This window comes from Cajanus cajan, chromosome 4 (assembly GCF_000230855.2).
Source record: "Cajanus cajan strain Asha chromosome 4, NIPB_CcT2T_4, whole genome shotgun sequence".
Lineage (NCBI taxonomy): Eukaryota > Viridiplantae > Streptophyta > Magnoliopsida > Fabales > Fabaceae > Cajanus > Cajanus cajan.
This window is the reverse complement of record NC_138520.1, coordinates 51,483,017-51,498,502: the sequence shown is the minus strand read 5'-3', so window position 1 is coordinate 51,498,502 and position 15,486 is coordinate 51,483,017. Positions and strand designations below refer to the sequence as shown.

General features: G+C 31.8%; 1 protein-coding gene across 2 annotated transcripts; it reads right to left on the bottom strand.

Moving 5' to 3' along the window:
* Positions 1–27: 27 nt before the first annotated feature.
* LOC109807491 (embryonic stem cell-specific 5-hydroxymethylcytosine-binding protein) lies at positions 28–6,607 on the bottom strand. Of its 2 annotated transcripts, none has more exons than XM_020370021.3 (8): positions 6,450–6,607; positions 5,769–5,925; positions 4,629–4,714; positions 3,258–3,370; positions 3,084–3,149; positions 1,587–1,693; positions 1,391–1,456; positions 28–597 (listed from the first exon to the last, which is right to left on the bottom strand). In XM_020370021.3, exons 1-8 carry the CDS (start codon positions 6,542–6,544, stop codon positions 223–225), a joined length of 1,065 nt encoding a protein of 354 aa, XP_020225610.1. In that variant the 5' UTR covers positions 6,545–6,607; the 3' UTR covers positions 28–222. The 2 variants fall into 2 exon arrangements, with proteins under 2 accessions (XP_020225610.1, XP_020225611.1); XM_020370022.3 differs by having other exon boundaries at positions 28–594; positions 6,450–6,603.
* Positions 6,608–15,486: the final 8,879 nt, after the last annotated feature.

The following is a 15,486-nucleotide window of genomic DNA, read 5'->3' as shown; positions in this document are numbered from 1 at the left end:
AGCAAAACCATAAAATAATACTGGTACTATAAAAAGCATTACTGTATAAAGCTCCTCTTGAATGAACCAAAGTTTAAAGAGAGACCTTCCTACAAGACCAGAGATTGCAAATGTACAACTATAACGTCACCTATAAGGAAATACATGCATATATGTAATTTATACCAATAAAAACATACCAATCTTCATGCTCGTGCATACCAAAACAGGTTAGTTTAGTGGTTACTTTTTTCCAAAGTATGAAAACAAGGTTGGTTGTTTATCATCAGCAGTCTTTGCCTTTTCTCTTTTCTTTCCTGGGTTCGAACTTATCTGATCATGATTTGCCAATGCTGGCTTTGAATCAGCTGAAAAAGTCTCATACTCACGCTTAATTGGAAGCATAGAAGTATTTTGAGAATGGGAAGAACCACTGAATTTTAAGTCTTTGTCTCCCTCCTCAGATTTAGCTCCTTCACTCAGGTCTTCTGTATGTTCGGTCTTGATTAATTCGGGACATGATATTTTCTGTTTTGGCTTTGTGTCTTCACTTTCAGCTCCCTTTTTTGAAAAGAACTTAGAGATTGAAGTGTTACCTTCGGACTTTACTTGAATCTGCTAAACATGGGGTCATGCCAACTAAAGGTTTTAAAATTTCAATATTAATAATAAAGTCTGCCCAACATTTTAAAATCATGTAGACATATTGGTGTGAACTGTGAACTGTAAGCATGTAGATATATAAGCAAGAGCATGAGAAAAGTTAATGTAATGGTCCCCTTCAACACACATGGGCACAATAACATGACTAGCAAGCGTGCTCGCATATTTGATTGACATATTTGTTTGGATAAATTTCATTAAAAGAACTTATAGTAAAAGAAAATAGAAAGAAAAAAATAAAATCAGCTTTTCTAAAAACTAAATGCTAATTTGTAAAAACTCTCATATTGGCTTCTCTAAAAGATTATTTTTAACTTGTACATAAACTAATTTAAGCTTAAGGAGAAGCTAATTTAATTTTTTTTTCTTCCAATTTTTTTCTCCTACAAGTGTTTTTGAATAAATTTATCCAAATAGACTCTTTGTAGAAGTTCAACACCAGATGGAAATAGTTCAACTGATATATCCCTTAGCTAGTCATTGAGATCTTTCAATTGAGCAGTCAGTATTAAACAAACTACAGTCATAAATTTTTCCTTTTTGAAAATTTGTGCATCAAAGACAAGTGACTGAAGTGGGAATAAAGATCTAGGTAGATGCAATGCAATTTCAGGTTCAAATAAAAGTCATGTCATTTTGTTGATTGAGTTACATGTTCGACTCAATACACCAAGACATATTTAAGACGTCCAAACTAAGAAAAGGCTAAGTGACAGGAAACATCAAAATGAATGTTAAACTGTCATACCTCCTTTATGCATTCAGGTCCATCAAATGATGGCTTGCCCATTGCAGGTGTCACTGGGTACCACACCTGTAGATTAAAAGAAAGGAAAACCAACAATACTGAATGAAACCATACTAAACCTGCACATCTTAATGACAGAACTGGTATCAATGAAGAAAATAGAAATTACAGCGACAATCTTTTGTAAAGCTCATACCAAATCAGATTCTTCATATGGCTTCAGCACACTCTTAAAACTGGAAGCAGAACTGCTTAGCCAGGTATCAGTTGATTCCTTGCTACCCAAAATAACAGGCATTCTGTCTAAAGAGGTACATTTAAAGTATAGAAATAAGTATTTCACTTACATAATACATGGTCATTCAACTGGTAAAAGGCTTTAAAAGGAATGGTTTATAACCTAATAGATACTGAGAATCTTGTGCAACTGTGACCCAAACTAATCAAATCCAAAATGGCTTGGTACCATTTATTTGTTTCCTCTTTCCATGTGTTCGGATACTTGATAGGAAACTTAATGTTCTATGAAGGTTTTTCTTTTTCATTTATAGAAACAAAAAGAGGCTTAGCTAGCTAGGAATTCTACAAGGAGTAGAAAAACAATTGCAAATATGGAATAATGGAGAAATTCACGTAGTTAATTATTCAGCTATATCACACTGTAAATTAGCGTGAAGATAAATGTTAAAACTGTCTAAAGGGGTATTCTTCCCTTCATAACCATACTTCCAGATTACCTAACCTCCATTCCCCCTATTCCATGAAATGATGCAACATTACATTATTTCGATAAAGAAATAGACCTCTTGTTTGTCTTCTTTTACATGTCTTGCTAAATTTCTCTTCTGCATTCATAAGACCATCTCTTGATTTCATAACAGTTTTCCCATTGAAGTAAACTATTTAAGGCTTAGTCAGAAACTTGGAGCAGGAATTTAATGCCTTATGTTCAAGTTCTTTTTCCTTTGGATGGCCATAAGTCCATAACAATTAACAAATACTTTTGGCTTCTTAAACCGTTCAGCTTTCAGAGTTGTCACAAGATTATCAGCTGTACATAGGTGGTGAAAGATACACTGAATAAAAGTTAAAAGATCTTTGGCTCCAAACACATGAGCTGATGTGGAGACCTAGAATTAAAGGAGAAAATACCACCAAGGAACAATGAATCTGACAGGCCTACGGTAACACAAGAGTCCAGAGTAAATGAAGGAAGCACAATAACTCGGTGCATAGTGGAAGGTACTGTACGAGATTGAGAAGCAATATAAAACATAATGAGACAGTCTCTTACTCTTTTGACTGTAGTGGCCTCCACTTCAAAAACCAAAGAACCCTCACTGTTCTATTATTTATAGTGTCATCTCTTCCTCTCTATAGTCTATCCAAAAATTCTAATTAACTAGATGTAATGTAACTAACTGTTGATGCTCTAACTGTAACCAACTGTCAATGACTTGATGCTTTGGGTATCTCGTGAACAAAGTGCAACGTATATTTTAAGTTTCTGCCACAAGGTAGGTGCAACACGAGACTCTCATTCCAATTTTTCCAATAACAACTTGTGATATTTATGAGCGTTTCTTGTTACACTATAGAAACAAGTTAACACTAACAATTTTTTCATAGATGATATTAATACTATAAAGCTGAAACTTTTTGGGCATGCCAACATTCAGAGTGCATGACTCACCATGAAGCCACTGAAGTGCTGAAGATGAAGAGGTGGTAACAATAGTAAATGTGTATAATGTTTCACCTGCAGTTAAAAATATTACATTAACATTAAGTGTATAAAGTAAAATTAACATGGTCTTTGATATTAAATAAAGTCAATCCCTTACATCTTTCTGCAGTATTTTTTTACCTTCAGAATTTTGCCATGAGTCATAAAGAGCAGCAAAGACAAGTGGTCGCCCATCTTTGAAGTGAATATAGTAAGGTTGTTTCCTTGAACCATCCTTTTTCCACTCATAAAATCTTAACATATAAAGAACTGAACTTAAAGCCACGAATAAGCAAAGAATGGATGTAATAGAAAAAACTTTAGAAAACTTAGATAAACTTTAAAGGTTAAAATACTTTTTTAGTCTCTATAATTTAACTTAATCTTTTAATCCTTATAGTTTAAAATAGACTTGTTTAGCCTCTGTACTTATATTTTTCAATTATTTTTAATCCTTATAGTTTTAAGATAGATTTTTTTAGTTCATGTACTTGCAACTTTATAATCTATTTTAGTCTTGGTTGTTAAATTTTTTTTTGAAAAGTTGTCTCTTTTGTGTTAATGTGACAGAAATATTAATTCAACTTGGTGTATTTGATGCTGAAGTTACACAAAATTAGGTATCTCGACACTTAATGTCTCTTTTGTACCCTCACTTGCGACGCCCATTGTTAAGATACACTTTGCTTTACCCTCACAAAATTGAAAACTTCTACTAAATCAACAAAAAACAAATAACATTATAAAAAGAATTAATGAAAGAGACTAGAAGGATTAAAAAACTGCAAGTACAAAGACTAAAATAATCTATCTTAAACCCTAGGGACAAAAAAAGATTAAAATAAATAAGTATAAGGACTAAAAATGTCAATTTTAAACTATAGAAACTAAAAGGTAAAGTAAGTGAAATTATAGGGACTAAAAAAGTATTTTAACCAACTTTAAAAGAAGGAAATCTCTTGACAAAAGGAAAACATTGCACCAAAATTTTGTAAATAAGAATATGACAACAATATGGACATAAAATACAAAATAACAAAAGACTAGAGATATAATAAGAAAAGGGATATATGCTTAGAACAATGGTTGCCAGGGTGGAATTTATCTCATCCTCAATGAAGAATCCATCCAAACTCCCAAATATTACTATGTGCATAACAGGTAGAAAAACACACACTGGGAGTACATTGTCTACCCAGCAAGCAGAACTCATTTTAATTCAGCTCAGGCATTTTTAGGAAATATGACAAAACAGGTCTTAAATATATCGAGACAAATCTTCAACAGTACATGCAAGCATTTTTACACCTAAAACTCAATATCAATATCCATTTTATGTAATTAGTAAAGACGTGAGGTACAATATATTATTGAAGTGCATTCCTTACTACAATACTAGAGGGAACAGCAAGAGGATAAAAAGCTGCAGCAACAGGAAGCATTGCCAAGACATGTTAAAACCAAAGCTAAGAAAAGACGAGTGAAAATATAATTAAGTAATGCAACACATACCCTTCTACTGCTACAAGGCACCTGCTTTTAGGAAGCAGACGACGAAATGATGCCTTTTCATCAATAGATTCAGATCGAGCATTAAACTGCAGTACACAGAGCATATTTCACATTAGATTGAGTACTTCATTTGAGGAATTATACTTTAAAGTCATTGTATTGTAGTCGACAAACTCCCATAATGATTGTGAAAACAGTAAACACACCAAATTTTTTTGTAATGAATGTAAATCTAAAATGACATTTCTAGCCTCCAAAGTTAAAAAGCATCCAGAGAAATTTCCAGGCTCATCAGGAATGATTATGATGACATACATAAGGGAAGTTGAAAAGTAAATGGCTTTAAAATTGTCCCTAAAAGACTCTACTCTCTCTCTCTCTCTCCCTCAATCTTCCCCTCAAAGTTTAAGTGTTGCTTAAATAGCTAATCAAAATGATTCATCTGATGTTAGAATTACTATATAACAAACCCTTAGAATCAAAATAACACAATAATACAGGGAAGAATCTGTCTTTAGCAGTGGCAGACCTTAAGAAGGACAGCTTCCCCCACCCCCTCGCCTTCCCTAAATCTTTCCAAGCAAAGTGTTTCATCTCCTTACCAATCACCGCAATTTATGTGACACTTTCTCCACAGAAAAGGCTACCTTATTTAAATTTCAATTGTGTCAGTTGTCACCATTTTATCCAATTAAGCCTGCCAATATATACCACATAAGGACAGAACATATTTAGTTACTTAATCTAAATTAAAGTAATTCATTCTCAGGAAATCACCAGAGAAATAGTACTTAAAAATATATACATAGGTTAAAATGTTATGTTTCCATTCACTAAAATAATAACCCCATATAAACCAAATGAAACCAAATCCAGAATTAAACGTGGGCTCCTCTAGTTATTGAAAATTAGTTTGTTGATTAGTGTAGGAACCTAACTAGGTATTTCAATGTTAGCTTCTTATTAATATATACTCTTTACTATCAACTAATTATGTATTACCACTAACTACTTATTCAAACCCCATTGAAGTTACTCAAACCATTCATCCCCACAAAAGTTTAGTGAAGTTCCACCACTGATCATCAAGCTAATCCAATGAAGAAGGGAGAAAAAGAAATGGTAATTTGTAAACTATACCATCCTGTAGTGATCAGGTTTCTCTGTTTTCTTTGTAAAACTGGGGATTAAACCCCATTTCATACAATGAAGAACATAACCTTCACCATCAGATACATCTTCTCTACGAACTACTGGCACGTCAGATCCCGGCGACACGTTATATGATGGCCTATACCTAACCACAGCCAAATTCAATAGTGAAAAATAAAATAAACACCAACCATTTCCTTCCGAAAACTGAAAAATCCATCATGGTGACAAAATGAAAGAAAACAAAGCAACAACTTTCCCTTTTTTTCATTCATTCATTCACGCAATTCTAAGACCAACTTCAGAAAACTCCCCAACATATTTTCCTACAAAAACAATTTTAAGACCGACTTGAGAAAACCCCCCAACATAACAACATCAAAAAAAACAAAAAGGAAAAACAATGTCCCTGTTTTTCTTTCTTCCACATTATCATTCGTTCCCACAACAACCGTTTCAGACCCACTTGAAACAACCCCAACACAACTAACCCAAAAGATAAAAGTTTCATTTTTCTTAAACGTTGTCCATTAACAGTCATACTATTTTCAGACCCACATGAACACTGAGGAAAATCTTCCCTCGTAGTCTCTGCTTTGACATACCAATAAAATAATTGCTCGAAAGAGTTTGTGTGATTCACTTCACATGTTATAGTGTTAACTTTACCTGTCGATATCGAGAGTGCGAGTTGGGGCAACGGTACGGTGACAAGCCCTTGGGACATCATCCGCTCTAAGAGAACAACGTGCTCTCCCACACATCTCTCTTTCTCTCTCCAACTGATGGAGCTTCCAGAATTCAAGGCGGGAATAAAAAGCTTCTGAGAAATTATTATTCAATTGTTACTTCAGTGCTTGTTTTGGTTTTGTCATTTTATTATTATTCAATTATTTAAAAAATAAATTTATTTCATCATTTGATCATAAATAATCATTTATAAAAAATTATAAACTAAAGGAAAAAGTCGTACTACTAATAATATTATCTTATTCATTAATAATATAAAATATTATAAATGACTATTCGTGAAAAATAGCTAATTTAAACAAAAAGTCATATCAATAATAATATTTAATTTATTAATAATATAAATTATGTTAAAATAATTGTGGAGAAAAGATAGATATCAAAAGGAGGTTGAATAATGTATATTAAAAACTTGCACGTTTATAAGTCAGTGAAGTAATATTTGCACTAGATGAAGAGTTAAAAGAGTAATTAATCAATCATTGAGACTACGTCTAGTTTTTAATCCAACCAAATTGAGTTCTACTAATTTTTAATAAAATTACAAGTATCATTTCACCAAACCACTTATGGTTCAATACAAGTATTTTTGAATTGGTCTCTTCAAACTACTACTTAAGTATTCTTTTTACAAATAAGTCTCTCTAGGATTAACCCTAAATATTCTTTTACAAACAAGTCTCTTCAGGTCCTAGTCTATAACAATGGTTATAAAGGTATTTCAAGGTTGTTTTTATCGTCTCTTTTAGACTTGATTACAACAAAAGTTTAATCTATCTACATGGTTCTCTCTTGAGTTGTATATGTGTTATTTGTCTTCACTATTCCATCTTTTCTTAAGTTGTTTCTTATATAGTAACTTCAAAAGAGATGGTTGTTGCAATTTCTTAAGTCTGATTCACATAACTGCTTCGTGTTACTTTTTCGTTTGATCCAGAGAGAGAAGAAGTATTCATTGGTGCATTAAATGCTTCAATTAATGTCTTTCACTAAAACGTATTCCTTATTTTTTAAGGATCAAGCTACTTATCATAACAAAGCAGTAAAATGGGAATAGTAGCAAGCATAGTCGGTGTGCAACAAAGATATAGTGCTTTTATCACACCTTTTTCATGAGATCTAGAATCTTTGTCCTTTATTATGATGCTCTATATGCCTTCATACACCTTTAATAAAATGTGAGTTCCAAGACAATGACTTTCGATCTGTTAAGGTATAAAGTATTTATTTGAAAATTTAAATTCGTCAATCATAATAAATAATAGACGTTAAGAGCATAATAGACAGTTGTATGTTTCATTTGATTTATTTTGTCTTATAAACGCTACTTCATCCTACAAAGTTTGAAACAATTTTTTAAAAATGTTTTTTTGTCGAAAGATGTAGTGTTTGTTATGATTAAGACTTGCGAAAAATGAGGAATCTAAGATTGTATTTAGACTTAACAATAATTTTTTTAGTTCTTATAATTTTACTTTTTTTATCTTTTAATTCTTATAATTTAAAATTGATATTTTTAGTTTCTATAGTTATCTTTTTCCATTCTTTTTACTCTATAATTTAATATATATATATATATATATATATATATATATATATATATATATATATATATAGTTCTTATACTTGCATGATTTTAATCTTTTTAGTCCTAACTGTTATTTTTTTTTGTAACGTTGTTTCTTTTGAATTTAATATGATAGAGAATTAATTCAACTTTCTGGGTTTTATGTCAAATTTATTTTGTGAGAGTTACTTTAAATTAGGTTTTTTTTATCAATGTTTCATGCCTTTTTTTACTCTCACATGCAAATGCTCCTTGTTGAGACACCCATTTTAGTAATGTTGACTATTTTGAATTGACTCTCACTTGCAACACTCATCCTTATAGTTTCTCTTATTTTACTTTTTAGTCCCTATAGTTTAGAAAAGATCTTTTTAGTCCATGTTATTATTTTTTTAATCTTTTTCTTAGTTCTTATAATTTAATATAGGTTTTTTAGTCCTTATACTTGCAATTATAATCAATCTCAATCATGACTTTGACAGAAATATACCTAAATTACAATGAAGATGTATGCACTCAAACATAATTTAAATATCAAAATCGTATGAGCAAAACAAATGGAGGTATAAGGGGATAAATAATAACAATAATAATAACATTAAATAATTTATCTAGCATTTTATTATTTTCTAGTAAGAGTTTTACAAGTGTTTTCTTCTTTTCAAAGATGAAACTCATTATGTGCTCTTTATTATGAGTGGTGAGAGCATACATTTCTATCTTGTTCTGAATTGAAGTAACCAAATGCCTAAAAGTATAAACTAATCAACATGGATCATTAACAACCATGCCTAAATATATGAAATAAAAACTTGAAAAGAATAAACAATTAAATTTTTATATTTTACTTTATAGGAAAAAAATCATTTATAGGAATAGCAAGGATATTCCTATCCCTTCCTTATAAAAATTTCATAATATAGAACAATTAAAGAAAAACTAAATGATAAAACATTTAATTTAAATCTCATAACTTCCCTTTATTATTTAATCATATGATTAGTTACATCTATTGGGTTGTCATTTTCTACTCTCATCTCCATATTTTCACATGATTACACAATTTATTCTCCAAGACAAGTTATTGCCTTTATATTTGTGGAGAAAAGATAAATACTAGAAGAGGGTTTAAATAGTGTATATAAAAAACTCGCATATTTTTCACAATAAAATAGTAACATTAGTCAGATAAAGCGAGAGGAATAGTCAAATGGAATACTGAATATTTTTATACCGGTTTGTCTCAATCAGGGAGACTACGTCCAGTTCTCAATCCAACCAAATTGAGTTTCACTATCTTTAAATAAAGATATAAATATTCTTTTAATAAGTCACTTCTGGCTCAACCCTAAATATTATTTGAGTTGTCTCTTCAAAACACTACCTAAGTATTCTTTTAACAACAAGTTTCTCAAAACTTAACAACCAAATAGTTTTTTTCAGTCAAGTCTCTCTAGGCTAAAAAAATAAGTATTCTTTTTCAAACAAGTTTCTTTAAACTCAATAATAAGTATTCTTTTTAGACCAACCTCTCCAAGCTCAAGAACAAATATTCTTTTTCAGACAAATCTCTCCAAACTCAAACTTATAACAATAATTATGAAGGTTATCAAATTATAATCAATTTATATCATTGACATTTAAAGTAATAATTTCTATTTTCAAGATAAATATTTTTATAAAATGGATTGTAATTTAAAAATCACAAATTGTCTCCATAAGATTACTAGAATCATGGAAATAAGATATAAAAGATATATTTTATCAATGAATTACATCAAAATAAACATCAATAAATAATAAATTAAAACAACAAAGACTAATATAAATATAAATAAGAGTTTAGAAAAACTTAGGTTGAAGCACACTAAACGCTCGTTATCCTTAAAAATAAAATACCTTACTTTACTAATAAATTAATTTATAATGCAATTTTTTTTCACAATATGATAACTTCTCAAATAAATTGTGTATACCGATTGATTCTTAAGTCAAAGAACAAAGTTATTGTGCCATCTATATTTCCTATTGGCCAATTAGGCCAAGCAAAGGCACTTAGCGCCGTTGACGCTCGAGCTTAAGGGGCTATGTACCCTCTAGATCTCCCATTGACCGATCAGGCCGAGTAAAGGCTCTTCGCACCAATGACGCTTAAACCTGAGGGGCTATTTACCCTCTGAATCTCCCATTGATCGATCTGGTCAAGCAAAGGCTCTTCATGTCATTGATGCTCGAGCCTGAGGGATTGTGTACCCTCCAGATCTCTAATTAATCGATATGGCCGAGCAAAGGCTCTTCGTGCTAATGACGCTCAAGCCTGAGGGGTTGTGTACCCTCCAAATCTCCAATTAACTGATATGGTCAAGCAAAGCCTCTTCGCACTGTTGACACTCAGGCCTAAGGGATTGTGTACCCTCCAGATCTCCAATTCACTGAGTAGGTCGAACGAAGGCACCTCACGTTGTTAACTAGTCAACGTGGAGGGTAACATACCCTTTAGATCACCACCCAACCAACCAGGCCAGATTTTAGGGTTACTCACGAGTTTGTTAACAAGTGGACTCCTTTGAGACTAATCGAGGTTGTAATTCCCGTAATTCTCGCACAGATTTGGTTACGATTATAAATGTGATTCATAGACTTATTATGAAAAAAGACTCATACACATTTCAAGGGATTTTGATCAAAGGAAAGGATTTGTATCCTTGATATGGGACTGATATAGATAAAGGGGGAGGGGCTTGAGAGAAGATAGGTTTTTCTCACTCTTGAATGTTCTAGGTTAGGACGGCAGCTAGGTTCTCTTAAAGTTCACATCACGAATGGTTCTCCGACTATTATATATCTCCTTATTGGAACAATTACTAAACACTTTTAACAAGAGAAATATTTCTTATTAAAAAGGGAAAGCTATTTTTTTTACTGTTGTGGTTTCTTTTTATTGTCTCGACAAGCAATCATGTATACAAATACTTTAGCATTAAAGTGCAACTAAGAGAAGGGCCAACTGTGGCAACTAGGGGTGTAAGCGGGTACAGGTAACTTGCAAACCCAAACTGACCAAAATCAATCCAATGAATTTGGATCGAATTTTTAAAGTGTTCGGGTTAAACCCAACTAAATCCGACCAAAACCCGGCACTATATGGGTCCGGTAACAGATTTTGTGTTTTCAAATCATTACCCAACCCAACCCAGTCATGTATTATAATAACAATAATAATGATAATAATAATAATAATAATAATAATAATAATAATAATAATAATAGTAATAGTGTTTGAATGATCATGTGTTCAGGACAATACTCACTATCACTCTTATTTAGTATTGAGTTTTGTGTTTTAGGTTGGAAACATTGTAACAATATAATATATTTATTTTAAATTTTATTTTGTATTAATTAATGTTGGTTTTTTAGTTGATAATAATGTAACAATTTAATAAATTTATTTTAGAATTTAATTTGTATCAGTGTTTACTTTATAGGTTGATAACATTGTATTTGTAACACTGTATCAAATGATTTACATTTATCTTAAAATATTTAAATTTTTACAAAAATAAATAAATTTAATTATGTCGACCCGATTAACCCAACCCAACCAATCCGTTCATGGATTGGATTGAGTTGGGTTGAGTTTTAAAACAAATTGGACAAACTCAACTCAACTAACACGTTAAATTTTGATTGGGTCGAGTAATGGGTTAATCCAAATCCGATCCAAATTAACCCGCTTACACCTGTAGTGGAAACAAAATCAAAAACTGAGAACAATGCTCAACAATATATCCAATATGTGGGACTTAGAGTGTGTTTGATTTGGCGTTAAAAATGCCTAAACGTCTGTTCAACTCAAAGTAACACCTTCGTTACTTCTCAATTTTTACATTAAAAAGTGAGAAGTTACAGTTACATTTAAAAAAAACGCTTACCCAAACATGTTGATAGTCAAACAAAGTAACTACTTGAACATTTAATAAAAAAAAAGTATAAATGACATTAAAAATAACCTGATCAAAATGGTTAAAAACAATTAAACAAATATTAAATAAAATATTTATTTAAAATTTTAAATTATAATAAAATTTCCCAACACATTCTCCTTAACCCACCCTAAAATTACAGGATCATGGAAAGCTTTGACATTGACAAATTGAATTCATCATACAAATTTTGACATTTACACAACAACACCTAAAATGTCAAGATTATTAATATCAACATTTTATATCTCATATAGACCCACATTTATTTTTTTAATCTTACAGACATAATTTTTTATATTCTATAGACCCAAACATATAGTCTAAAAGTTGAACATGAAAATAAGCTCAGTTCCTAAGTAGGTTTCACATGACTAGGCTATGGATCATTTGTTCCAACATAGCTCTTATTTGTTGATGACTTATTGCGGTGGTAGTGACACTTAAATGATCCTTCGTGTGTGGTTGGTGCACAACAACACGTCTTAGACTTCTTACTTGATTTCTTTTTGCTTTCTTTTATGTTTAACTTCTCTGTCCCTTTTGTTACCACCTTCAACAACTTCTTTCCATCGTAATTCTGTTGATTGTTATTACAATTGGGCTTCTTCTTAGAGTCACTTATTTGTTTGCTTTCTATCACATTATTTCCTTTTTCAAAACTCACTTTCTTTAACACTGCCTTCAACAAACTTTCTCCTTTGGCACTTGACATTTTCTGAATTTTGTTGATTAGTCACAATAACAATGGCACACAAACAAATTATATTGAATTTATCTTTAGAATAAAATTAATTACACTTTAAGAATCATTTATGTTCATTATCAGGCGATCATAAATTGTATATAATTAACAATTATTTTAACCTATCAAGTGATCATAAATTATTACGTGATTGAAAATTAATTTAAATTGTTATTTAATCATAAATTGCTATATTATTTAAAATTATAAAATAGTGTTATTATTTGTTAAAAAAAGTATTTAATTTTATAGTATATGGTTGTGGTATCATAGTATCTTTCATTATTATATAATGAATTAAGTGTGTTTTTACATCATGAAGTGTTGCCTATTTTCATTTTTAGTCTATGAAATAATTTTATTTAATTTTAATTTCTAAAATTTTCTATGAGAAAAATATTAATGTCAAGGACTAAAGTATTAACGAAAGAAAAAATTAGGAACTAAAAGTGAAAATTGATAAAAGTTTAAGGAGTACTAAGATGTTAAATTTTTACACAATTAAATATTTTTGAATTAATTTTATAATATTTAAAAGTTCATTGAATTTCATAATAATTACTTTAAATTTATACATAAGATAGATTTTTGTTATGTCATGACATGAAATCGAAGTTTTTTTTTTTTTGAGATGAAGTGTTGCTCATTTAAAATGAAAGATCTTCTTTCAGCATGATCTCACCAAGGTGTTCAGATGAGGTGAAAAAGTTTTCTCCTCCTACACCTAAACCAGCACCATGCTTCATGTTTTCTAAAGCAAACAAAGATGTAGAATTTCCTCCTTTGGAGAGGAAAATAAATCCCAACACGCGGTACTCCACCAAACCCACCATCATTCCTTCTAAGATTGGTACTGACGGAAAATCGAAGGTACTCAGTCAGGCAGAAGAAGTTCTCAATCGACAAACAGAAAATGCTCAAGCACAGAACTCCCTACTAAAGAAGATTGATGACAAGGTTACAAAAATGTCAAGCAGTATGAAAAAATCAGAAGATAAGCTGGACTATCTCTCATCAAAGATGAAGAAATATTACCAGCAATTGACTGCTGACATTTCCAGACTAGAGAATGAAATAAGGAACACTCCTTTTGGTGCAGCAATAAATGAAAAGGATCGAGAAATCAGGAGTCTAAAAGCTCAACTCTTCCAACTGGAAGAATAGATAGAGCAAAAAAAGAAGGCTTTGCAGCCTCAGCCAGTTCCTAACGATCCATATGCATTCTTACACCCTCCTGCACCTGTGTCTCATTCTCTGTTCAAACCATCATTCGTCTCTTGGTCTAAACCAGAAAGACCACATTACAACTTACCCACCGCCTCTGCAAATTGGCAATGGCGAAAGACGGAATGCAGTTCGCGAAAAATCTCCAAATCAATAGAAGATGACTCTAAATCTTCTACCCCTGCTTCATCCCCCAAAAAGGCATGATTCTGGAAAAGGCCATTACTTCCAGGATTCTCAAGACCCTTACTCTCAGATGCCTATTAGCCAATACTTTGGTACTGACAAAAGGGATGAACAGTACGCCACCTCAGAATCATCTGAAGACACCAGATCTAAAGATGATCTTCTCACAGATATATCTGTTGAAAATTCCATCACTACAGCTTCATCAGAAGCACAGTTAGCAGATCTCTCTATTTTAATGGCATCATCTACCGGACAAGATCCTATTTATGAATCCCCTGATGAGAGTCCCAGACAGAACACTAGAAATGGGAATGGAACTGCCAAACCAACTAGGGGCCCTTGGTTCACTCTTGATGATGTTGATCCAAGCCAATGGAGATCTCGACTGATTGAATTTGGAGCTTGGCTAGATACCCGATTCATGAAAGGAGATACTGAGTCATACAAGATCATTGAAGAATTTGGATGTAGGATGACTGGAATCCTAAAGGAATGGTACGCCAACTTGGGACCAGTTGGCCAGAATACATTTCATGAACTAGGAAATACATCTGCAGTCCTAGGTGCGCTCCATGAAGAATTCATAGGAGATGGAGCTCTTACAGACAGAAAGATCAGACAAGAATTCTTTGAGATGAAGTGTTGCTCACTTAAAATGAAAGATCTTGATAAGCATTATCTCAGAATTCTTAAAAGATTCTATCTTCTTAATGGTCTTAATGATCCAAGTCTGAATAGAACTTATGTCAGTTCACTTCCTGTAGAAATTCAGCCAGAATTAGCCAGAATGGCTGATGCCATGAACAAAGATTTTACAGGATTAACGATGGGTCGAATTCACCAGATGACCCAAGAAGCCGTAGACAAGCTTTGTTGACAACATGAATACTTCTCAAACATGCTGAAAGATAAAGGGAAGTATGCTAAAGCTTGTAGAAAACCCTTTTTAGAGATTAAGTGCAAAGACAAGGATAGGTGCCATTGTCCAAAGAAAACATTTAAGGGCAAGAAGTTTAAATCTCACTACAAGAAGAAGAAGTATAAAAAACCTTATAGGTTTTTTAAGAAGAAAGAGACTCGTGGGAAAACTCCAGGTCAAAGATGCTACATCTGTGGCAAAAAAGGACATTTTGCTAAGAACTTCCCAAACAAAGCTCAAAAGGCCATAAAGATGATGACGTCGTTACATCTAAATGACCAAGATGATGTAGAGTCTTTTTACTTAGAACAGAGTTCTGCAGATGA